Raw genomic sequence first — 27,475 nt, 5'->3', positions numbered from 1 at the left:
CTAGGGTGGTACTAAGGTGGTACTAGGGTGGTACTGGGGTGAGGTGGTACTAGGGTGGTACTAAGGTGGTACTAGGGTGGTACTGGGGTGAGGTGGTACTAGGGTGGTACTAGGGTGGTACTAAGGTGGGGTGGGCCTGAGGGAGAGAGAGGTACTGGGGTTGTACTACATTAAAGTTGATAAATTCCAGAAACATTCCCAAAATTCCCAGAAGTCCTGGTAGGAATATTCCTGGAATCAGGAGGGAATATGCAGGAAAACCAGTAATCCCCAACCAGAATTTCAGTAAAACCTGGTAATGGTGGGAAAGACATTTGCTGTAATTTTGCTGCCCTAGTTGGTACTGGTGATATTCTCCCACACAGAAACATTTTACAGTATTCAAACATTTCTCAAAAGTGAAAAACAACAAACAAGAGACAGAAACGTGAGACAGGTATAAATGATTGTTATAATAATTGTTTAAGATATGAACACATCCCACTGCGTGGGCTATATGAACCACACACTACCTCTCACAAGGTAAGACAAAAACTAACTCTGCACATCACCTCATCCACTCAGTGGTAGGTATTGGTAATGCACATCACCTCATCCACTCAGTGGTAGGTACTGGTGATGCACATCACCTCATCCACTCACTGGTAGGTACTGGTGATGCACATCACCTCATCCACTCACTGGTAGGTATTGGTAATGCACATCACCTCATCCACTCAGTGGTAGGTACTGGTGATGCACATCACCTCATCCACTCACTGGTAGGTATTGGTAATGCACATCACCTCATCCACTCAGTGGTAGGTACTGGTGATGCACATCACCTCATCCACTCACTGGTAGGTATTGGTAATGCACATCACCTCATCCACTCAGTGGTAGGTACTGGTGATGCACATCACCTCATCCACTCACTGGTAGGTATTGATAATGCACATCACCTCATCCACTCACTGGTAGGTATTGGTAATGCACATCACCTCATCCACTCAGTGGTAGGTATTGGTGCTGCACGTCACCTCATCCACTCAGTGGTAGGTATTGGCGCTGCATGTCACCTCATCCACTCAGTGGTAGGTATTGGTGCTGCACATCACCTCATCCACTCACTGGTAGGTACTGGTGATGCACATCACCTCATCCACTCACTGGTAGGTATTGGTAATGCACATCACCTCATCCACTCAGTGGTAGGTATTGGTAATGCACATCACCTCATCCACTCAGTGGTAGGTATTGGTAATGCACATCACCTCATCCACTCAGTGGTAGGTATTGGTAATGCACATCACCTCATCCACTCAGTGGTAGGTATTGGTAATGCACATCACCTCATCCACTCACTGGTAGGTATTGGTGCTGCACATCACCTCATCCACTCAGTGGTAGGTATTGGTAATGCACATCACCTCATCCACTCACTGGTAGGTACTGGTGATGCACATCACCTCATCCACTCACTGGTAGGTATTGGTAATGCACATCACCTCATCCACTCACTGGTAGGTATTGGTGCTGCACATCACCTCATCCACTCAGTGGTAGGTATTGGTAATGCACATCACCTCATCCACTCAGTGGTAGGTACTGGTGATGCACATCACCTCATCCACTCAGTGGTAGGTACTGGTGATGCACATCACCTCATCCACTCAGTGGTAGGTATTGGTAATGCACATCACTTCATCCACTCACTGGTACAGTAGGTTAAGCTTTGTTTCTTGTCATTTTAAATATCACAACAGTGCTTTCTTTGAATAAAGGTTTGGATAGTCCAATTTTCAAAGGTCTCTATCGTTGTTATTGCAATTTAAGGGCAAACTAAGACACTAAAAAAGTAACATTTGGCTTCATTGACATGTACCCCATATAGACATTGTACTGAAACACAGCTGATTGATTGAAACAATAGGTGGTCGTCTATACCAGTGGTTCCCAAACTGTCGTCCCGTCATCCCCCCCCCCCCCCCCCCGGCAGTGAGGGTTCGGCCTCCTCAATTTTTAAAAAATATATATATATTTTTTAAAGGAATTCAGTCCAGCTTTAAACTTAGTCCTGAAAGTTCTAATAGTAGAATGTACAAGGTGACATTTCTAAACTGGGTATAACATCATCAGTTCCTCTTGTCATGTTAGTCATTGTACACATTAGAGAGATATTTATAACTAGTCAGGAATGGCCAGATCAATCAGCCCATGTCACTCTTTTTATTCACTTTTTTTAGCCCATAGATATTGTTGTAGTTTTTGAGCCACTCAAATATCACATGAATACACATTAGACATGATAAAATGTATAGAATTGCAAGAAAATGGGCATTAAACGGCAACATTTTCCTTGCACCCTCATGACAAAATGTGTAGAATTGCAGGAAATAAGCTTTAAACCTGCTAAATTCTCTCCACCAACAAGCGGGGTGTCAACAGTTTGTGTCATGAACAGTGCTGGTGACCATAGAAATAAACATGGCGCTGGGCGGGACAGTGGCGTGGGACGGGACGGGATGGGGGGGTACGGGATGTTACCCAACGCTGGAAGGGGGGCTCCGAGGGAAAACGTTTGGGAACCCCTGATCTATACCAACAACAGAACACAAGGACAATTTATTATTATTGCAAATCAAAGACGTGAAAGTCGATGCCAAACCATTGTTGACAACCCCTAAACCCCCCGAATAGGTCAGCTGAGGTATTTCAGATGAGACACACACACACACACACACACACACACACACACACACACACACCTTGCCATCTTGCTATAGACAGATCTATAAGTTCAGGCCCCGGCTCTGCATATACATACAATATGACCATTATGTACAGTGAGGGAAAAAAGTATTTGATCCCCTGCTGATTTTGTACGTTTGCCCACTGACAAAGAAATGATCAGTCTATAATTTTAATGGTAGGTTTATTTGAACAGTGAGAGACAGAATAACAACAACAAAATCCAGAAAAATGCATGTCAAAAATTTTATAAAATTATTTGCATTTTAATGAGGGAAATAAGTATTTGACCCCTCTGCAAAACATGACTTAGTACTTGGTGGCAAAACCCGTGTTGGCAATCACAGAGGTCAGACGTTTCTTGTAGTTGGCCACCAGGTTTGCACACATCTCAGGAGGGATTTTGTTCCACTCCTCTTTGCAGATCTTCTCCAAGTCATTAAGGTTTCGAGGCTGACGTTTGGCAACTCGAACCTTCAGCTCCCTCCACAGATTTTCTATGGGATTAAGGTCTGGGGACTGGCTAGGCCACTCCAGGACCTTAATGTGCTTCTTCTTGAGCCACTCCTTTGTTGCCTTGGCCATGTGTTTTGGGTCTTTGTCATGCTGGAATACCCATCCACGACCCATTTTCAATGCCCTGGCTGAGTGAAGGAGGTTCTCACCCAAGATTTGACAGTACATGGCCCCGTCCATCGTCCCTTTGATGCGGTGAAGTTGTCCGGTCCCCTTAGCAGAAAAATACCCCCAAAGCATAATGTTTCCACCTCCATGTTTGACGGTGGGGATGGTGTTCTTGGGGTCATAGGCAGCATTCCTCCTCCTCCAAACACGGTGAGTTGAGTTGATGCCAAAGAGCTCCATTTTGGTCTCATCTGACCACAACACTTTCACCCAGTTGTCCTCTGAATCATTCAGATGTTCATTGGCAAACTTCAGACGGGCATGTATATGTCCTTTCTTGAGCAGGGGGACCTTGCGGGCACTGCAGGATTTCAGTCCTTCACGGCGTAGTGTGTTACCAATTGCTTTCTTGGTGACTATGGTCCCAGCTGCCTTGAGATCATTGACAAGATCCTCCCGTGTAGTTCTGGGCTGATTCCTCACTGTTCTCATGATCATTACAACTCCACGAGGTGAGATCTTGCATGGAGCCCCAGGCCGAGGGAGATTGACAGTTCTTTTGTGTTTCTTCCATTTGCGAATAATCGCACCAACTGTTGTCACCTTTTCACCAAGCTGCTTGGCGATGGTCTTGTAGCCCATTCCAGCCTTGTGTAGGTCTACAATCTTGTCCCTGACATCCGTGGAGAGCTCTTTGGTCTTGGCCATGTTGGAGAGTTTGGAATCTGATTGATTGATTGCTTCTGTGGACAGGTGTCTTTTATACAGGTAACAAGCTGTGGTTAGGAGCACTCCCTTTAAGAGTGTGCTCCTAATCTCAGCTCGTTACCTGTATAAAAGACACCTGGGAGCCAGAAATCTTTCTGATTGAGAGGGGGTCAAATATTTATTTCCCTCATTAAAATGCAAATCAATTTATAACATTTTTGACATGCATTTTTCTGGATTTTTTTGTTGTTATTCTTTCTCTCACTATTCAAATAAACCTACCATTAAAATGATAGACTGATCATTTCTTTGTCAGTGGGCAAACGTACAAAATCAGCAGGGGATCAAATACTTTTTTCCCCCACTGTAGAGATGAAGAAACTGTACCAGTTATGTGAGTTAGTTGATATGCTATCACTTACTGTTCACACTGTTTATTCCATAGGACTCTGAATGGATGGCTTCTAACCGTTACTGTTCACACTGTTTATTCCATAGGACTCTGAATGGATGGCTTCTAACCGTTACTGTTCACACTGTTTATTCCATAGGACTCTGAATGGATGGCTTCTAACCGTTACTGTTCACACTGTTTATTCCATAGGACTCTGAATGGATGGGTTCTAACCGTTACTGTTCACACTGTTTATTCCATAGGACTCTGAATGGATGGCTTCTAACCGTTACTGTTCACACTGTTTATTCCATAGGACTCTGAATGGATGGGTTCTAACCGTTACTGTTCACACTGTTTATTCCATAGGACTCTGAATGGATGGGTTCTAACCGTTACTGTTCACACTGTTTATTCCATAGGACTCTGAATGGATGGCTTCTAACCGTTACCGTTCACACTGTTTATTCCATAGGACTCTGAATGGATGTGTTCTAACCGTTACTGTTCACACTGTTTATTCCATAGGACTCTGAATGGATAGGTTCTAACCGTTACCGTTCACACTGTTTATTCCATAGGACTCTGAATGGATGGCTTCTAACCGTTACCGTTCACACTGTTTATTCCATAGGACTCTGAATGGATGGGTTCTAACTGTTACTGTTCACACTGTTTATTCCATAGGACTCTGAATGGATGGCTTCTAACCATTACTGTTCACACTGTTTATTCCATAGGACTCTGAATGGATGGGTTGTGTTTGGGTGACAAGACACCAGGCCCCATGTTCATTAAGCCTCCCAAAGTAGGAGTGCTGTTCTAGGATCAACTTTGTTAAGACTATAATGAATGGACTGGGGGGGGGACCTGATCCTAGATGAGTACTCTTCCTCTGGGACGCTTTATGAATACAGGGCCCTGAATCTCAACAGTATGTCTTTAAACCCAAAACTATAGGACAACATAACGCCATGGCAGGGACAGACAAATAACCACTGTGGAAGTACAACATAGTATTAATGAATATATGGTGTGCTTTTACATAGGAATTAAAAAAAACTACATGTTTGTTATCACTGTCATCACGTGCTGTGACTTCTGATGACTGGTGATTAACCAGAAACTAGAAATATCCCCTTCACATTTAAAAGGTTTGGTTAACTACGTGTTACAGTTTGTCAGTAATATGCAGCCCAGTGGACCAACCATGAAGGATGTGACATGCCCGTGGTCTCATAAATGTGGTCATCTTGAAGGATGTTGCTATATCTAAGATCTATCAACCCGTTTAAAACCAACAGCCCTTCAATGTCATGATTGATTGAAACAATCGTGACAATACTATAGGTCATTTTCCCCTTGATATGATGTAGAACCAGGAACTCCCTCGACCAACCGACCCTTCACTTTCAGCCCCTCCCCCACCCCCAACGTCCGTGCACTTAAAGTAACTTACCAAAGTGACAAACGGTGTCCATAAGAAAAAAAGCGCAAAATATTGCTTCATGGCATTTTGTGAAAATTATATCAAAAATATTTTCTATATAACACTTTTATAGCCTTGGCTTGTAAATTCCCCATCATCCCATTCTCTATACACAAAAACACAAACTGACTTTTTTCCTTTTTTTTTTTTACGCAATATACTAATCTTATTTTTGTTCCTCATTTTTGCTATCTACTGTACATTGGTATCTAATGTGCAAATTAATAATTTAAGTTGTGTAAAACTCTCAAATGAATACAAAATCATATTTGTACATTTAAATGGTGAGAGTCCATGAACCAGACACATAAAAAAGGATCCCAAACGTCATTATATTCAGGAGTGTTTGAAGAGCGTTCTCTCTATATATATTTAACATCTTTGGCCAGGAGATTTCATCGTTGTAATGAACGTTAAGACATTCAAATGTGGAAAACCTAATGGTAGCAACACCACAGAGCACCTGTAAAATAACAATCAAGATAATCAACTGCTGATGAAAACACATTCAGTTTATCTAAGACCTGTAGAATGTAGAGGAAAACATCAAATAAAACATGTTTGACCAATCAAACTAGCATTGGAACAGTATCCCTGCCTTCCCTGTGATAAGGAGTATGATTCATTAAAACCAATTTGATTTTGTTGTTGTTTCGTTTAAACCCTGTAATCAATGTGAGTGCATAGTGAAAACTTAACTTACAAAGTACATTTTCACCACACAAAACTGATATTTTCCTTAGTGTGGGTTTGTTTGCATTTGACTGAATATCCTGCCTATTGTTGTCTATTGTCTTTCAGCTGCACCAGAGGATTTGAACTCTCTACTGAAGCCAACATGAGTGCATAGACAACAGAAAGGGTTTACAGTGAGTTGCCATTAGGACAATTATTAATTTTTAAAAAACGTTGAAGTTACTAACGTATTGCTTTGAGAAGTTTGTTTTGAAAGTTGGTTGAAGGTTTTAAGATCAAAACAGTCCAGTTTTAGTTTGATGTTAGATTTAAGTTTACGTTTTGAACCACTGCACAACAAAATGTAAATGCTATTTTATGTGTACTGTATGTGCCTGAAATTATATCTTAGTTTGCCATTCAAGTTGTGGGCAAAAAACACAGACATTTCTCCATAAATTAACCAAAAGTTGAAGTTGAACCAAATTATTTAAAAAAACGAACAAAGTTATAAATTCCTGCTGGCCAAAGATGTTAAGTGGACAGAGATCTACCCTGCTTGTCATCAAGTAGTTGTGTCCTTTACATTAGCCTACTGTACTGTACACTGAGACAGAAGAAGTGACAGGAATCAAAGGTTTTAAACAGAGCAGGCGATCACCTGGCTCTGAGCATGTCTGTCTGTCTGTCTGTCTGTCTGTCTGTCTGTCTGTCTTGATGTCCCAACGTCCACAGACAGTCTATTGAGTAGACCTGTTCTATCTCCTTCTCTATGGACACAGTTCTGTTTGTCTTCTGTTGTGTTGCGTTGTCAGCAGCAGGGTTTGCAGTACCTGTAGTGTGATAGATAGTACACCAGGCTAGAGTAGCAGCACCTCTGGCTGGCGCGGTGCCAGGGGCTATCCAGGCCTACTGAGGGCCTTGGCCTCCCTCTCCCTGTGTTTCAGGTCCTCCTTGAAGCAGTAGGAACAGTAGTTATCTGTCTCTGGTCGCCCGTAGAAGGAGCACTTCTCCCTCTTGCACCTCCTCTGCTGCAGGCAGTACACCAGGCAACCCCCCCCAGCGCTACCGATCTGACCTTTGATCTTGTCGGACCCTGACCCCGTCCTGGTGATGCTACTGCTCCCCCAGGTCTGAGGCGAGTCGGCGTCGGCGAACTCCAGACAGTCCTGTATGTGGCTTGCGTTGAAGCCGTTGGTATAGGTGTGGGACTTGTGCTCCCCAGGCATGTTGTAGGGCTCCGTGGTGCCTGGGACCCCCGGGTGGGCGTGGTTGACCCCGGTGCCCAAACGGACCCCAGACAGGCGGGCTGGAGAGTAGCTCTGGGAGGACAGAGAGCGGTTCTGCTGGGGGTAAGTGGCACAGGTCTTCAGGGTGCCCACCAGAGGAGGCTTGTAGCTGGGCTGGGGGTCGTCCGGCTGGAATTTGGGGGCCTGGAGGGCCTGGAGGTTGACGTCTTTCAGGTGGATGATACTGGACCTCTGGATGGGAGGGGTATGGCTGTAGTGGGCTGACACTGGGACTGTAGTTGGGACGGGGCCGGGGACAGGGGGGACGGACCCTGGTCTCCTGGTTGCACCGTTGCTGGGGGAGGAGTGGGGCGAGGGGCTGTGGCAGCCCTGCATTTTCAGGGCGATCTGTGGGGGGATGTGAGGGGTATGGCTTTGGTGGTGTCTGGCTGGGGAAGAGATGAAGTCCTGGGAAAGGGGAGTAGGAGGAGGTGGGCAGGAGGGAGGCGGAGGAGGGGTGCGGGTGTCTCGCTCCCTCTCCCTCTCTCGCTCCCTCTCTCTCTCCCTTTCTCTCTCTCTCTCCCTCTCTCTCTCCCTCTCTCTCTCCCTCTCTCTCTCCCTCTCCTTTTCTCTCTCTCTTTCCTTCTCCCTCTCTCTCTCCCGGTGAGGGGCGCTCTCCTGCTCTGGTTTATTCAGGGCGTTGGAGGACCCGTTGGTCTTAGTAGTCGTGGTTGTAGAGTTTGCTGCAGGTTTCTTCTCTCCTTCCTTCCTCCTAGTCTCCTGCTCGGCAGAGAAGCGCTCCTGAGCGGAGGTCAGGTAGAAGGAGATCATCTCCTCGTGGAACTGGTGGCGGTGGGAGGTGAGGAGAAGGCCAGCGAAGATGAACTTCCTCTCTCCCTGCATGGCGGCTCTCAGTATGTTGAGGCTCAGCTTGACGTCTGTGCTGTACTTCCAGTGCTCCGACAGGGCCTTATCCCCCACCAGCCTGGCCAGGAGACTCCCCCTGTCCCTGTCCCGTTCCCCGGGAGGAGAGGGCACGCCTGGGGGACGCTCGGTGGGAGACGGGCTGGTGGTCTTGTCCGAGGAGAATGACGTACTCGCAGACTGGCCTTCCTTCTCTCCTCCTCCTCCATCCTTCCGTGCTTTCCCCTCCTTTTTCTCCTTCTTCTTCTCTACGTTATTCTCTGTCCCTCCTCCGTTGCCGCCCCCCCCCTCCTCCGTTGCCCCCCACTCCTCCGTTGTTCCGGCCGTTGCCTCCAGAGTTGGAGCGGTTGATCTTTCCGTGGACCAGCCCTCCCAGACCTCCCATGTTCTTCTTCAGCTTGATACCCAGGGTTTTGCTGAAGCTGCCTAGCTTGTTGGCCACAGAGTCCGTCCTGGTCTTGTCCTTGTCTTTACGCTGTTGCTGCCTCTCCGTCTTCTCCTTGGGATCCTTGTCCTTGTCCTTCGTGGAGACCTTGCCGTTGTTGACGTTGGAGTTGCTGCAGACGGAGTCACGGTCGGAGTCCATGGAGTCGGCTAGAGACTGGACGTCATCACCGCCATGGGACGCCGTGGGAGACTCCGGCTGGGCCAGGGGAGCCTGGAGAGAGAGAGGGAGGGAGGGGTGAGAAGGGATGGAGAGGAAGCGCAATCAGTAAATTATGTTGATCTGTCTAATCTACTCAATTTCAAGACTTTGACAGTAAATTGTAGTTTGCTTAATTCTTTGTATATAGACAGTAAGGTGCTGGGGAGCTGGCAGTACAACACGGATGCAGAACAACCTATCAAATCCATGTACAACAATTATTTGCTGGCATTAGCCAATCAATGTGGAAGAGAAAGAGGAGAGGTACCCTGGTTTCAGATGGTATCCTGATCCATGTTACGTTCATGTAGTTGTGCAGCAGGTTCAGTTTGGCTTCCAGAGACAGAATTAAACTGAAGGAGAGAAAGGTTACGAACATTAGATATCAACAGTAAATCTGGATTATAAATGCTACACTTTTGAAGAAATATAAACTCAGCAAAAAAAAAGAAACGTCCCTTTTCAGGACCCTGTCTTTCAAAGATAATTCGTAAAAATCCAAATAACTTCAAAGATCTTCATTGTAAAGGGTTTAAACACTGTTTCCCATGCTTGTTCAATGAACCATAAACAATTAATGAACATGCACCTGTGGAACGGTCGTTAAGACACTAACAGCTTACAGAAGGTAGGCAATTAAGGTCACAGTTATGAAAACTTAGGACACTAAAGAGGCCTTTCTACTGACTCTGAAAAACACCAAAAGAAAGATGCCCAGTGTCCCTGCTCATCAGCGTGAACGTGCCTTAGGCATGCTGCAAAGAGGCATGAGGACTGCAGATGTGGCCAGGGAAATAAATTGCAATGTCCGTACTGTGAGACGCCTAAGACAGCACTACAGGGAGACAGGATGGACAGGTCTTCACCAGACATCACCGGCAACAACGTCACCTATGGGCACAAACCCACCGTCGCTGGACCAGACAGGACTGGCAAAAAGTGCTCTTCACTGACGAGTCGCGGTTTTGTCTCACCAGGGGTGATGGTCGGATTTGCATTTATCGTTGAAGGAATGAGCATTACACCGAGGCCTGTACTCGGGAATGGGATCGATTTGGAGGTGGAGGGTCCGTCATGGTCTGGGGCGGTGTGTCACAGCATCATCGGACTGAGCTTGTTGTCATTGCAGCCGATCTCAACGCAGTGTGTTACAGGAAAGACATCCTCCTCCCTCATGTGGTACCCTTCCTGCAGGCTCATCCTGACATGACCCTCCAGCATGACAATGCCACCAGCCATACTGCGCGTTCTGTGCGTGATTTCCTGCAAGACAGGAATGTCAGTGTTCTGCCATGGCCAGCGAAGACCCCGGATCTCAATCCCATTGAGCACGTCTGGGACCTGTTGGATCGGTGGGTGAGGGCTAGGGCCATTCCCCCCAGAAATGTCCGGGAACTTGCAGGTGCCTTGGTGGAAGAGTGGGTTAACATCTCACAGAAAGAACTGGCAAATCTGGTGCAGTCCATGCTGGAGATGAGAGGAGATGCAGTACTTAATGCAGCATTTCTGTTAGTCACATGTCTGTGGAACTTGTTCAGTTTATGTCTCAGTTGTTGAACCTTGTTATGTTCATACAAATATTTACACATGTTAAGTTTGCTGAAAATAAACTCAGTTGACAGTGAGAGGACGTTTCTTTTTTTGCTGAGTTTATTTAGCCATGAATTAAGATTGAACACTAGTAACCTCACACTACAGTGATACATGTTAAAGTTTTATAGATAATAAACTATGGATAGTTCATCTCTAATAAAATAAGGCCCTTTATGTTTAGTGCTGGGAACAATGTTTAGTTGAGAACACAAATCCCAACATTCATTCTTGTATTCAAGAAGAATTATATTTTTCAATGTTCCCTGCAGCACAGTTAGCTGACTTGATTGACCAGGGCCCTATAACCCACAGCACAGTTAGCTGACTTGATTGACCAGGGCCCTATAATCCACAGCACAGTTAGCTGACTTGATTGACCAGGGCCCTATAACCCTGCAGCACAGTAGTTAACTGACTTGATTGACCAGGGCCCTATAACCCACAGCACAGTTAGCTGACTTGATTGTCCAGGGCCCTATAACCCTGCAGCACAGTTAGCTGACTTGATTGACCAGGGCCCTATAACCCTGCAGCACAGTTAGCGGACTTGATTGACCAGGGCCCTATAACCCTGCAGCACAGTTAGCTGACTTGATTGACCAGGGCCCTATAACCTTCTGATTGGCCAGGGCCCTAAAACATCCTGTTTTGTCTGATTGACCAGGGCCCTAAAATGTTCTATTTTGTCTTGCAGTGGAATACACTGGAAGCTTACTTGACAAAGTAAATGGACAGAGTTATTTATATATTGTCAAATGAGCCGCTGCCAGAGAACCCAGCTGCTCCAAGGGAGAAGGACCTTAAAAGACCTCAGTTACAAAACGGGTCAAGGCTCCATTGCATCATTATAGTGCCTTTAACTCCACTAGAAACTTATTTTCAAAATCTTAAGACTGTCTTTTAGATAGAAAAGTAAATACCAAAAAAGAGGCTCTAACTTCACAAACACCTTCAGAGGGTCTAACTTCACAATCATCTTCAGAGGGTCTAACTTCACAAACACCTTCAGAGTCTGTAACTTCACAAACACCTTCAGAGGGTCTAACTTCACAATCATCTTCAGAGGGTCTAACTTCACAAACACCTTCAGAGTCTGTAACTTCACAAACACCTTCAGAGGGTCTAACCTCACAAACACCTTCAGAGGGTCTAACCTCACAAACACCTTCAGAGTCTGTAATTTCACAAACACTTTCAGAGTCTCTAACTTCACAAACACCTTCAGAGGGTCTAACTTCACAAACAACTTCACAAACACCTTCAGAGTCTGTAACTTCACAAACACCTTCAGAGTCTCTAACTTCACAAACACCTTCAGAGTATCTAACTTCACTAACACCTTCAGAGGGTCTAACTTCACAAACACCTTCAGAGGGTCAAACTTCACAATCACCTTCAGAGTCTGTAACTTCACAATCACCTTCAGAGGGTCTAACCTCACAATCACCTTCAGAGGGTCTAACCTCACAAACACCTTCAGAGGGTCTAACCTCACAAACACCTTCAGAGTCTCTAACTTCACAAACACCTTCAGAGTCTGTAACTTCACAATCACCTTCAGAGGGTCTAACCACACAAACACCTTCAGAGTCTCTAACTTCACAATCACCTTCAGAGGGTCTAACCTCACAAACACCTTCAGAGTCTCTAACTTCACAAACACCTTCAGAGTCTGTAACTTCACAATCACCTTCAGAGGGTCTAACTTCACAATCACCTTCAGAGGGTCTAACCTCACAAACACCTTCAGAGTCTCTAACTTCACAATCACCTTCAGTGGGTCTAACTTCACAAACACCTTCAGAGTCTCTAACTTCACAAACACCTTCAGAGTCTGTAACTTCACAATCACCTTCAGAGGGTCTAACTTCACAATCACCTTCAGAGGGTCTAACTTCACAATCACCTTCAGAGTCTATAACTTCACAAACACCTTCAGAGGGTCAAACTTCACAATCACCTTCAGAGTCTGTAACTTCACAATCACCTTCAGAGGGTCTAACCTCACAATCACCTTCAGAGGGTCTAACCTCACAAACACCTTCAGAGGGTCTAACCTCACAAACACCTTCAGAGTCTCTAACTTCACAAACACCTTCAGAGTCTGTAACTTCACAATCACCTTCAGAGGGTCTAACCTCACAAACACCTTCAGAGTCTCTAACTTCACAAACACCTTCAGAGTCTGTAACTTCACAATCACCTTCAGAGGGTCTAACTTCACAATCACCTTCAGAGGGTCTAACCTCACAAACACCTTCAGAGTCTCTAACTTCACAATCACCTTCAGAGGGTCTAACCTCACAAACACCTTCAGAGTCTCTAACTTCACAAACACCTTCAGAGTCTGTAACTTCACAATCACCTTCAGAGGGTCTAACTTCACAATCACCTTCAGAGGGTCTAACCACACAAACACCTTCAGAGTCTCTAACTTCACAATCACCTTCAGAGGGTCTAACTTCACAATCACCTTCAGAGGGTCTAACTTCACAAACACCTTCAGAGGGTCTAACTTCACAATCACCTTCAGAGTCTATAACTTCACAAACACCTTCAGAGTGTAACTTCACAATTACCTTCAGAGGGTCTAACTTCACAAACACTTCACATATGTACACAATTAATGGCTAGTTTTCTTCTCTAAGGAACCCAAATTCCCAGTGGGAAATCATTCAATGTAAGTCTCACAAATGAGTGGTTTTTAAAGTCTCAGAAATGATCTCATCAACCAAGCATCCTGTCTCTTTCTCTCATTCTAACTGACAGACAGTGTTCCATGACAGACAGACAGTGTTCCATAACAGGCAGACAGTGTTCCATGACAGACAGACAGACACTGCTCCATGACAGACAGACAGACACTGCTCCATGACAGACAGACAGACAGACAGACAGACAGACAGACAGACAGACAGACAGACAGACAGACAGACAGACAGATAGACAGACAGACAGACACTGCTCCATGACAGACAGACAGACAGACACTGCTCCATGACAGACAGACGGACAGACGGACAGACGGACAGACACTGCTCCATGCCAGACAGACAGACAGACAGACAGACAGACAGACAGACAGACAGACAGACAGACAGACAGACAGACAGACAGACAGACAGACAGAGAGACAGACAGACCGACCGACAGACAGACACTGCTCCATGACAGACAGACAGACAGACAGACAGACAGACAGACAGACAGACAGACAGACAGACAGACAGACAGACAGACAGACAGACAGACAGTGCTCCGTGAGGTTATGCCATTCAGATCAGAGTTGAGATCCTCTGTGTAAAGCAGCGTTATAGAAGATAATGATGTATGAAGCCTAGAGATAATGACTCTATGATTAGAGGGGGGATCTCCTCTCCTACTTTCTGTCTACGTTTTTCCTCTTCTCATTTCTCCTCTGTATTTACTGTCCTCCCACAGAGAAGAAGCAAGGCTTTAACTGTCCCCTCCGCCCTTACTATCTCCTCCCCCTCACTATCCCCCTCCCCCTCTCCCCCCTCACTATCCCCTCCCCCTCTCCCCCTTACTATCTCCTCCCCTTACTATCCCCTCCCCCTCACTATCCCCTCCCCCTCTCCCCCCTTACTATCCCCTTCCCCTCACTATCCCCTCCCCCTCTCCCCCCTTACTATCCCCTCCCCCTTTCCCCCCTCCCTATCCCCTCCCCCTCTCCCCCCTCGCTATCCCCTCCCCCTCTCCCCCCTCGCTATCCCCTCCCCCTCACAATCCCCTCCCCCTCTCCCCCCTTACTATCCCCTCCCCCTCACTATCCCCTCCCCCTCTCCCCCTTACTATCCCCTCCCCCTTTCCCCCCTCCCTATCCCCTCCCCCTTTCCCCCCTCCCTATCCCCTCCCCCTCTCCCCCCTCGCTATCCCCTCCCCCTCTCCCCCCTTACTATCCCCTCCCCCTCACTATCCCCTCCCGCTTTACTATCCCCTCCCCCTCACTATCCCCTCCCGCTTTACTATCCCCTCCCCCTCACTATCCCCTTACTATCCCCTCCCCCTCTCCCCCCTTACCCTCCCCCTCCCCCTCACTATCCCCTCCCGCTTTACTATCCCCTCCCCCTCACTATCCCCTTACTATCCCCTCCCCCTCTCCCCCCTTACTATCCCCTCCCCCTCTCCCCCCTTACTATCCCCTCCCCCTCACTAGCCCCTTACTATCCCCTCTCCCCCCTTACTATCCCCTCCCCCTCTCCCCCTTACTATCCCCTCCCCCTCACTATCCCCTTACTATCCCCTCCCCCTCACTATCCCCTCCCCCTCTCTATCTCCTCCACCCCTATTACCCCTCCAACCCTACTACCCCCCACCCCTATTACCCCCCCTACTACCCCCCCCACCCCTACTACCCCCTCCACCCATTCTATCTCCTCCACCCCCTCCACCCCTATTACCCCTCCAACCCTACTACCCCCCACCCCTATTACCCCCCCCACCCCTATACCCCCCCTACTACCCCTCCACCCCTACTACCCCCTCCACCCCTACTACCCCCTCCACCCCTACTACCCCCTCCACCCATTATATCTCATTCACCCCCTCCACCCCTATTACCCCTCCACCCCTACTACCTCTCCACCCCTATTACCGCCCCTATTACCCCCACCACCACCACCACCTGTTTGTTGTTGGTTGTAACAAACTCACTTGGCTAGCTTGATGTTGTCGTTGTCGTCCCGGCCCCACTCCCAGTCCTTCCCAGGGTCCGTAGCGAAGTGGAGAGATAGCAGCTTGTGTTCTGAGTCAGTCAGCGGGATCACAGCTGAAAAACACAGATCACACATCATTATGGTCAGATCAGATCACACATCATTATGGTCAGATCAGATCACACATCATTATGGTCAGATCAGATCACACATCATTATGGTCAGATCAGATCACACATCAATATGGTCAGATCAGATAAGCAGGGGTACAAACACACAGCCAGGTAACCACACAGTACAGACAGGTAACAACACAGCCAGGTAACCACACACCACACAGCCAGGTAACCACAACAGCCAGGTAACCACACAGCACAGACAGGTAACCACACACCACACAGCTAGGTAACCACAACAGCCAGGTAACCACACAGCCAGATAACCACAACAGCCAGGTAACCATACAGCCAGGTAACCACACAGCCAGGTAACCATACAGCCAGGTAACCACACAGCCAGGTAACCACACAGCCAGCTAACCACAACAGTCAGGTAACCACACAGCCAGGTAACCACACAGCCAGATAACCACACAGCCAGGTAACCACACACCACACAGCCAGATAACCACAACAGCCAGGTAACCACACAGCCAGGTAACCACACAGCCAGGTAACCACACAGCCAGGTAACCATACAGCCAGGTAACCACACAGCCAGGTAACCACAACAGCCAGGTAACCACACAGCCAGGTAACCACAACAGCCAGGTAACCACACAGCCAGGTAACCACAACAGCCAGGTAACCACAACAGCCAGGTAAGCACACAGCCAGGTAACTACACACCACACAGCCAGATAACCACACAGCCAGGTAACCACACAGCCAGGTAACCACACAGCCAGGTAACCACATAGCCAGGTAACCACACAGCCAGGTAACCATACAGCCAGGTAACCACAACAGCCAGGTAACCACAACAGCCAGGTAACCATACAGCCAGGTAACCACACAGCCAGATAACCACAACAGCCAGGTAACCACACAGCCAGGTAACCACACAGCCAGGTAACCACACAGCCAGGTCACCACACAGCCAGGTAACCACACAGCCAGATAACCACACAGCCTAGGTAGGATAAGCAGAGCCTCTATTGACCAGGAGGGCAATTCTGGTTTGAAAGTTCACACAGACCCAATAATCACAGTAAACACTGTCTCATAAAGTCATGGTATAATGAGCTCTGTTGCCCACTGCCTAAAACACTTAGCCTTCTATTTGTATCAACTTCCTCTTGACACTTTTGATGCCAAGATGGCCTTTTTTTCTCTTTTCTTCTTCAGCCAACATATAAAACAACGGATGTTGCTGAGAAGCACCTATGCTGACATTACAGGGAGTGTGTTGTGTGGGTGGATGTTCACACACCATAATAACACTGTCTAGAGAGAGATAGATGAGTCTCTGTCACGAGGGTCTGGTTCCTTTCTTTCTTTGTTAGTGAGGGGGATCAGCTTTAATAGTGCATTGGCTTCCACCAATGTAATTGTCTGCATCACTTCCAATCCCCCACATATTTTCTGCAAATATATATACACACACACACACAGACACACACACACACACACACACACACACACACACACACACACACACACACACACACACACACACACACACACACACACACACACACATATAGATAAACATACATACATATAAATACACATACATACATACATATTTTTGTATGTGTATTTATACATCTAAACACAGCAAAAAAAGAAACGTCCTGTCATGGTTGTCGTAGGTTGAAGAAGCGGACCAAAGCACAGCGTGTGTCTCGTTCCACATTTTGTATTGAACTGTGAAACTATGCAATACATACAAATAAACTAAAGAACAAAAACAACAACCCGTGACGCAGAGGTGAAACATACACTAACTCAAAGACAATCTCCCACCAACCCAGGTGGGAAAAACACCTACTTAAGTATGATCTCCAATTAGAGACAATGATGACCAGCTGCCTATAATTGGAGATCATCCCAAACAAAAAACCAACATAGAAATACAAAACTAGAACCTAACAACATAGAAAATCTAAACTAGAAAAAAACCCTGTCACGCCCTGACCTACTCTACCATAGAAAATAACAGCTTTCTATGGTCAGGACGTGACAGTACCTCCCCCCAAAGGTGCGGACTACGAACGCACCTAAAACAACAACAACAACAACAAAAAGTAAAGAAAGGGAGGGTAGGGTGGGTTACTAATGTCTATGGCGGCTCTGGTGCAGTGCGCAGAACCTTCTCATCCCGCGGATCCTTCAGCAGAGGAGGCGGCTCCGGTTCGGGGCGTAACCCCCGCTCCGCCCGCTGATCCCTCCGCTTTTGTGTCACCGGACCCTGGATCGTCACCGAAGGACCCGGACCGTGGATCATCACCGGAGGTTCTGGACTGCAGACTGCCGCTGGAGACTCTGGACTGCAGACCGCCGCTGGAGGTTCTGGACTGCAGACCGCCGCTGGAGACTCTGGACTGCAGACCGCCGCTGGAGACTCTGGACTGCAGACCGCCGCTGGAGAATCTGGACTGCAGACCGCCACCGGAGAATCTGGACTGCAGACCGCCGCCGGAGACTCTGGACTGCGGACCGCCGCCGGAGACTCTGGACTGCGGACCGCCGCCGGAGACTCCGGACTGCGGACCGTCGCTGAAGACTCCGGACTGCGGGCCGTCTCAGGAGGTTCCGGGCTGTAGGCCGTCTCAGGAGGTTCCGGGCTGTAGGCCGTCTCAGGAGGTTCCAGGCTGTAGGTCGTCTCAGGAGGTTCCGGACTGTAAAATGTCCCTTTTTCAGGACCTGTCTTTCAAAGATAATTCGTAAAAATCCAAATAACTTGACAGATCTTCATTGTAAAGGGTTTAAACACTGTTTCCCATGCTTGTTCAATGAACCATAAACAATTAATGAACATGCACCTGTGGATCGGGCCGTTAAGACACTAACAGCATACAGACGGTAAGCAATTAAGGCCACAGTTATGAAAACTTAGGACACTAAAGAGGCCTTTCTACTGACTCTGAAAAACACCAAAAGATAGATGCCCAGGGTCCCTGCTCATCTGCGTGAACGTGCCTTAGGCATGCTGCAAGGAGGCATGAGGACTGCAGATGTGGCTAGGGCAATAAATTGCAATGTCCGTACTGTGAGACGCCTAAGACAGTGCTACAGGGAGACAGGACGGACAGCTGATCGTCCTCGCAGTGGCAGACCACATGTAACAACACCTGCACAGGATCGGTACATCCGAACATCACACCTGAGGGACAGATACAGGATGGCAACAACAACTGCCGAGTTACACCAGGAATGCACAATCCCTCCATCAGTGCTCAGACTGTCTGCAATAGGCTGAGAGAGGCTGGAATGAAGGCTTGTAGGCCTGTTGTAAGGCAGACATTACCGGCAACAACGTCGCCTATGGGCACAAACCCACCGTCGCTGGACCAGACAGGACTGGCAAAAAGTGCTCTTCACTGACGAGTCGCGGTTTTGTCTCACCAGGGGAGATGGTCGGATTCGCGTTTATCGTCAAAGGAATGAGCGTTACACCGAGGCCTGTATTCTGGAGTGGGATCGATTTGGAGGTGGAGGGTCCGTTATGGTTTGGGGCGATGTGTCACAGCATTATCGGACTGAGCTTCTTGTCATTGCAGGCAATCTCAACGCTGTGCGTTACAGGGACGACATCCTCCTCCCTCATGTGTTCCCCTTCCTGCAGGCTCATCCTGACATGACACTCCAGCATGACAATGCCACCAGCAATACAGCTCGTTCTGTGCATGATTTCCTTCAAGACAGGAATGTCAGTGTTCTGCCATGACCTGTTGGATCGGAGGGTGAGGGCTAGGGCTATTCACCCTCGAAATGTCCAGGAACTTGCAGGTGCCTTGGTGGAAGAGTGGGGTAACATCTCACAGCAAGAACTGGCATATCTGGTGCAGTCCATGAGGAGGAGATGCACTGCAGTACTTAATGCAGCTGGTGGCCACACCAGATACTGACTGTTACTTATGATTGTGACCCCCCCTTTGTTCAGGGACACATTATTCCATTTCTGTTCGTCACATGTCTGTGGAACTTGTTCAGTTTATGTCTCAGTTGTTGAATCTTGTTATGTTCATACAAATATTTACACATTTTAAGTTTGCTGAAAATAAACGCAGTTGACAGTGAGAGGACGTTTCTTTTTTTGCTGAGTTTACATACACATTTAAATGCATACATATGCACATACATACATACACACATATAAAAACACATATACATATTTTTGTATATATATTTCCTTTATTCCCCTCCAACCCTACCACCCCTCCCCTAACTGGAGTAAACTAATGAACAACAACTCCTAGGCCTGTATTTCCAGCTTATTCATACAATATACATTTTATGGACAAGGTCTATTTTACAATAGTTCTGTGTTTGTTTTTACTCCTGTCCTTCCTCTACCCTCAACCTCTCCCATCTATTACTGATGTCCTTCTTCTACCCTCAACCTCTCCCATCTATTACTGATGTCCTTCTTCTACCCTCAACCTCTCCCATCTATTACTGATGTCCTTCTTCTACCCTCAACCTCTCCCATCTATTACTGATGTCCTTCCTCTACCCTCAACCATCTATTACTGATGTCCTTCCTCTACCCTCAACATCTCCCATCTATTACTGATGTCCTTCCTCTACCCTCAACATCTCCCATCTATTACTGATGTCCTTCCTCTACCCTCAACCTCTCCCATCTATTACTGATGTCCTTCCTCTACCCTCAACCTCTCCCATCTATTACTGATGTCCTTCCTCTACCCTCAACCATCTATTACTGATGTCCTTCCTCTACCCTCAACCTCTCCCATCTATTACTGATGTCCTTCCTCTACCCTCAACCATCTATTACTGATGTCCTTCTTCTACCCTCAACATCTCCCATCTATTACTGATGTCCTTCCTCTACCCTCAACATCTCCCATCTATTACTGATGTCCTTCCTCTACCCTCAACCTCTCCCATCTATTACTGATGTCCTTCCTCTACCCTCAACCTCTCCCATCTATTACTGATGTCCTTCCTCTACCCTCAACCATCTATTACTGATGTCCTTCCTCTACCCTCAACCTCTCCCATCTATTACTGATGTCCTTCCTCTACCCTCAACCTCTCCCATCTATTACTGATGTCCTTCCTCTACCCTCAACATCTCCCATCTATTACTGATGTCCTTCCTCTACCCTCAACCATCTATTACTGATGTCCTTCTTCTACCCTCAACCATCTATTACTGATGTCCTTCTTCTACCCTCAACCTCTCCCATCTATTACTGATGTCCTTCCTCTACCCTCAACCTCTCCCATCTATTACTGATGTCCTTCCTCTACCCTCAACCTCTCCCATCTATTACTGATGTCCTTCCTCTACCCTCAACATCTCCCATCTATTACTGATGTGCTTCCTCTACCCTCAACCTCTCCCATCTATTACTGATGTCCTTCCTCTACCCTCAACCATCTATTACTGATGTCCTTCCTCTACCCTCAACCATCTATTACTGATGTCCTTCCTCTACCCTCAACCTCTCCCATCTATTACTGATGTCCTTCCTCTACCCTCAACCATCTATTACTGATGTCCTTCCTCTACCCTCAACATCTCCCATCTATTACTGATGTCCTTCCTCTACCCTCAACATCTCCCATCTATTACTGATGTCCTTCCTCTACCCTCACATCTCCCATCTATTACTGATGTCCTTCCTCTACCCTCAACCTCTCCCATCTATTACTGATGTCCTTCCTCTACCCTCAACCTCTCCCATCTATTACTGATGTCCTTCCTCTACCCTCAACCATCTATTACTGATGTCCTTCCTCTACCCTCAACCTCTCCCATCTATTACTGATGTCCTTCCTCTACCCTCAACCTCTCCCATCTATTACTGATGTCCTTCCTCTACCCTCAACATCTCCCATCTATTACTGATGTCCTTCCTCTACCCTCAACATCTCCCATCTATTACTGATGTCCTTCCTCTACCCTCAACCTCTCCCATCTATTACTGATGTCCTTCCTCTACCCTCAACATCTCCCATCTATTACTGATGTCCTTCCTCTACCCTCAACCTCTCCCATCTATTACTGATGTCCTTCCTCTACCCTCAACATCTCCCATCTATTACTGATGTCCTTCCTCTACCCTCAACCTCTCCCATCTATTACTGATGTCCTTCCTCTACCCTCAACCTCTCCCATCTATTACTGATGTCCTTCTTCTACCCTCTCCCATCTATTACTGATGTCCTTCCTCTACCCTCAACCATCTATTACTGATGTCCTTCCTCTACCCTCAACCTCTCCCATCTATTACTGATGTCCTTCCTCTACCCTCAACCTCTCCCATCTATTACTGATGTCCTTCCTCTACCCTCAACCATCTATTACTGATGTCCTTCCTCTACCCTCAACCTCTCCCATCTATTACTGATGTCCTTCCTCTACCCTCAACCTCTCCCATCTATTACTGATGTCCTTCCTCTACCCTCAACCTCTCCCATCTATTACTGATGTCCTTCTTCTACCCTCAACATCTCCCATCTATTACTGATGTCCTTCCTCTACCCTCAACATCTCCCATCTATTACTGATGTCCTTCCTCTACCCTCAACATCTCCCATCTATTACTGATGTCCTTCCTCTACCCTCAACCATCTATTACTGATGTCCTTCCTCTACCCTCAACATCTCCCATCTATTACTGATGTCCTTCTTCTACCCTCAACCATCTATTACTGATGTCCTTCCTCTACCCTCAACATCTCCCATCTATTACTGATGTCCTTCCTCTACCCTCAACCATCTATTACTGATGTCCTTCTTCTACCCTCAACCATCTATTACTGATGTCCTTCTTCTACCCTCAACCTCTCCCATCTATTACTGATGTCCTTCCTCTACCCTCAACATCTCCCATCTATTACTGATGTCCTTCCTCTACCCTCAACCTCTCCCATCTATTACTGATGTCCTTCTTCTACCCTCAACCTCTCCCATCTATTACTGATGTCCTTCCTCTACCCTCAACCATCTATTACTGATGTCCTTCCTCTACCCTCAACATCTCCCATCTATTACTGATGTCCTTCCTCTACCCTCAACATCTCCCATCTATTACTGATGTCCTTCCTCTACCCTCAACATCTCCCATCTATTACTGATGTCCTTCCTCTACCCTCAACCTCTCCCATCTATTACTGATGTCCTTCCTCTACCCTCAACATCTCCCATCTATTACTGATGTCCTTCCTCTAACCCTCAACCATCTATTACTGATGTCCTTCCTCTACCCTCAACCTCTCCCATCTATTACTGATGTCCTTCCTCTACCCTCAACCTCTCCATCTATTACTGATGTCCTTCCTCTAACCCTCAACCTCTCCCATCTATTACTGATGTCCTTCCTCTAACCCTCAACCTCTCCCATCTATTACTGATGTCTCTTCTATCTACCCTCTCCCATCTATTACTGATGTCCTTCCTCTACCCTCAACCATCTATTACTGATGTCCTTCCTCTACCCTCACCTCTCCCATCTATTACTGATGTCCTTCCTCTACCCTCAACCTCTCCCATCTATTACGATGTCCTTCCTACCTAACCCTCAACCTCTCCCATCTATTACTGATGTCCTTCTTCTACCCTCTCCCATCTATTACTGATGTCCTTCTTCTACCCTCAACCATCTATTACTGATGTCCTTCCTCTACCCTCAACCATCTATTACTGATGTCCTTCCTCTACCCTCAACATCTCCCATCTATTACTGATGTCCTTCCTCTACCCTCAACCTCTCCCATCTATTACTGATGTCCTTCCTCTACCCTCAACATCTCCCATCTATTACTGATGTCATTCCTCTACCCTCAACCATCTATTTGTCCATCCGGATTGATTTCTATTTGCCATATCTTTCAAACTGTGCTCTTTCACAAAAGTTCTGAACCCATATACGCTTTACGGACACAGTATGTTTTACTTGAGTTATCTTGTTATTATCAGTAGTTATTATTCCTAACCTTCAGCTCCATTCAACCCCTCTCATCTATCTCTTAACACCAACCATATTGGATTTCTATTTGCCATATATTTTCCAACTGTGCAGTGATGTTTCACAAAAGTTCTGAACCTTTCTATTCTCAAAGTTTCTACAGATTGTAAATTGAAAATAAACATTTTTGCTAAAAGTATTATTATACGATTGATTGATTGACTATGACTTTTCAGATCACCCAGCAGTGCTATCTCCAGAGTTATCAGATCACCAAGCAGTGCTATCTCCAGAGTTATCAGATCACCCAGCAGTGCTATCTCCAGAGTTATCAGATCACCCAGCAGTGCTATCTCCAGAGTTATCAGATCACCCAGCAGTGCTATCTCCAGAGTTATCAGATCACCCAGTAGTGCTATCTGCAGAGTTATCAGATCACCCAGTAGTGCTATCTGCAGAGTTATCAGATAACCCAGTAGTGTTATCTGCAGAGTTATTAGATCACCCAGTAGTGTTATCTCCAGAGTTATCAGATCACCCAGTAGTGCTATCTGCAGAGTTATCAGAACACCCAGTAGTGCTATTTGCAGAGTTATCAGATCACCCAGCAGTGCTATCTGCAGAGTTATCAGATCACCCAGCAGTGCTATCTGCAGAGTTATCAGATCACCCAGTAGTACTATCTGCAGAGTTATCAGATCACCCAGCAGTGCTATTTGCAGAGTTATCAGATCACCCAGCAGTGCTATCTCCAGAGTTATCAGATCACCCAGCAGTGCTATCTCCAGAGTTATCAGATCACCCAGCAGTGCTATCTCCAGAGTTATCAGATCACCCAGTAGTGTTATCTGCAGAGTTATCAGATCACCCAGCAGTGCTATCTGCAGAGTTATCAGATCACCCAGCAGTGCTATCTGCAGAGTTTTCAGATCACCCAGTAGTGCTATTTGCAGAGTTATCAGATCACCCAGTAGTGTTATCTGCAGAGTTATCAGATCACCCAGCAGTGCTATCTGCAGAGTTATCAGATCACCCAGCAGTGCTATCTGCAGAGTTTTCAGATCACCCAGTAGTGTTATCTGCAGAGTTATCAGATCACCCAGCAGTGCTATCTGCAGAGTTATCAGATCACCCAGTATTGCTATCTGCAGAGTTATCAGATCACCCAGCAGTGCTATCTGCAGAGTTATCAGATCACCCAGCAGTGCTATCTGCAGAGTTATCAGATCACCCAGCAGTGCTATCTGCAGAGTTTTCAGATCACCCAGTAGTGCTATTTGCAGAGTTATCAGATCACCCAGCAGTGCTATCTGCAGAGTTATCAGATCACCCAGCAGTGCTATCTGCAGAGTTTTCAGATCACCCAGCAGTGCTATCTGCAGGGTTATCAGATCACCCAGTAGTGTTATCTGCAGAGTTTTCAGATCACCCAGTAGTGCTATCTGCAGAGTTATCAGATCACCCAGCAGTGCTATCTGCAGAGTTTTCAGATCACCCAGTAGTGCTATCTGCAGAGTTATCAGATCACCCAGCAGTGCTATCTGCAGAGTTATCAGATCACCCAGTAGTGTTATCTGCAGAGTTATCAGATCACCCAGTAGTGCTATCTGCAGAGTTATCAGATCACCCAGCAGTGCTATCTGCAGAGTTATCAGATCACCCAGTATTGCTATCTGCAGGGTTATCAGATCACCCAGCAGTGCTATCTGCAGAGTTATCAGATCACCCAGCAGTGCTATCTGCAGAGTTATCAGATCACCCAGCAGTGCTATCTGCAGAGTTTTCAGATCACCCAGTAGTGCTATTTGCAGAGTTATCAGATCACCCAGTAGTGTTATCTGCAGAGTTATCAGATCACCCAGTAGTACTATCTGCAGAGTTATCAGATCACCCAGCAGTGCTATCTGCAGAGTTATCAGATCACCCAGTATTGCTATCTGCAGGGTTATCAGATCACCCAGCAGTGTTATCTGCAGAGTTATCAGATCACCCAGTAGTGTTATCTGCAGAGTTATCAGATCACCCAGTAGTGTTATCTGCAGAGTTATCAGATCACCCAGCAGTGTTATCTGCAGAGTTATCAGATCACCCAGCAGTGTTATCTGCAGAGTTATCAGATCACCCAGTAGTGTTATCTGCAGAGTTATCAGATCACCCAGCAGTGTTATCTGCAGAGTTATCAGATCACCCAGTAGTGTTATCTGCAGAGTTATCAGATCACCCAGTAGTGTTATCTGCAGAGTTATCAGATCACCCAGTAGTGTTATCTGCAGAGTTATCAGATCACCCAGTAGTGCTATCTGCAGAGTTATCAGATCACCCAGCAGTGCTATCTGCAGAGTTATCAGATCACCCAGTAGTGTTATCTCCAGAGTTATCAGATCACCCAGTAGTGTTATCTGCAGAGTTATCAGATCACCCAGTAGTGTTATCTGCAGAGCTAGCTGGGAAGGTTGTATCCCTCATATAAATAACATTCAATTGGTTGCAAGAATATTGTATTATAAATAAAAAATTCTAAGTTTTGAATCCGGCGGCGTTTTGCATATCAGTTCATATACCATGTGCCATGGCATTGGTACGTAAAACATCTCTTCCCAACTATTTTGCCATCTATACGGCACGGCTGTCAATTTATTGGTCCTTAAATGAAATTGGTATACTTTATTTTTTTATTTATCACAATTTTCTTTCCAAAGGTTGTTGAGTCAGAGTACAGGCTGTACTGTAAAAGTGTCTGTCAGACAGTCAGCTAGCTTCTGACGTTCAGGGCTTTTGCCAAAAAGGTTTAGCTGTAACGCTCAGAATGTAGGGAGGAATGCTGCATCCTGTGTGTGTGGGAGTGTTTACGTAAGCAGTGTGTTCGTGTCTCTGATAAAGTACAGCTGTGTTGTGCTGTGGTCTTGAGGGTTTCTCCCACAGGTCTTCAGTGAGACTGTTCTGTCTTTCTGTGTGTTTGCTTGTGTGTGTCTGTGTGACGACGTTCTCTCTTTCCTTTCACAGAAAGTTCCTCGCACAGTTTGATCAGCCTCAAGCCTGAGACATGATGAATTACTTTACACCACTGACTGATTGAGACAACATACTGTAAGATAAATTACATCTCTCTGTATTGAGACAATGTACTGTACTGTCAAATATAATACATCTCTCTGTATTGAGACAATGTACTGTAAGATAAATTACATCTCTCTGTATTGAGACAATGTACTGTAAGATAAATTACATCTCTCTGTATTGAGACAATGTACTGTAAAATAAAATACATCTCTCTGTATTGAGACAATGTACTGTAAGATAAAATACATCTCTCTGCATTGAGACAATGTACTGTAAGATAAATTACATCTCTCTGTATTGAGACAATGTACTGTAAAATAAAATACATCTCTCTGTATTGAGACAATGTACTGTAAGATAAAATACATCTCTCTGCATTGAAACAATGTACTATCAGATAAAATACATCTCTCTGTATTGAGACAATGTACTGTAAGATAAATTACATCTCTCTGTATTGAGACAATGTACTGTAAGATAAAATACATCTCTCTGCATTGAGACAATGTACTGTAAAATAAAATACATCTCTCTGTATTGAGACAATGTACTGTAAGATAAAATACATCTCTCTGCATTGAGACAATGTACTGTAAGATAAAATACATCTCTCTGCATTG

The 27,475-nt window shown here is 46.1% G+C and overlaps 1 protein-coding gene and 1 long non-coding RNA gene across 2 annotated transcripts in view; both read right to left on the bottom strand.

The window, feature by feature from the left end:
• Positions 1–432: 432 nt before the first annotated feature.
• On the bottom strand, positions 433–1,945 carry LOC115183913 (uncharacterized). Its single transcript, XR_003874123.1, has 2 exons — positions 1,683–1,945; positions 433–1,565 (listed from the first exon to the last, which is right to left on the bottom strand). It is a non-coding gene; the product is annotated as an uncharacterized LOC115183913 (long non-coding RNA).
• A 2,538-nt stretch (positions 1,946–4,483) lies between these two features.
• The window catches only part of LOC115183914 (OTU domain-containing protein 7A), a 38,337-nt gene continuing 15,345 nt past the window's right edge, over positions 4,484–27,475 (bottom strand). The window contains exons 4-7 of the mRNA XM_029744890.1: positions 15,687–15,801; positions 9,688–9,772; positions 9,081–9,431; positions 4,484–9,031 (exon numbers count right to left, since the gene is read on the bottom strand). Coding sequence (XP_029600750.1) covers positions 7,520–9,031; positions 9,081–9,431; positions 9,688–9,772; positions 15,687–15,801 — 2,063 coding nt within the window. The 3' untranslated portion in view covers positions 4,484–7,519. The remainder of the gene's footprint in view (positions 9,032–9,080; positions 9,432–9,687; positions 9,773–15,686; positions 15,802–27,475) is intronic.

This window comes from Salmo trutta, unplaced genomic scaffold (assembly GCF_901001165.1).
Source record: "Salmo trutta unplaced genomic scaffold, fSalTru1.1, whole genome shotgun sequence".
Taxonomy (NCBI): Eukaryota; Metazoa; Chordata; class Actinopteri; order Salmoniformes; family Salmonidae; genus Salmo; species Salmo trutta.
Note: the sequence above shows the minus strand (reverse complement) of the source record. Positions and strands in the feature narration are given on the sequence as shown.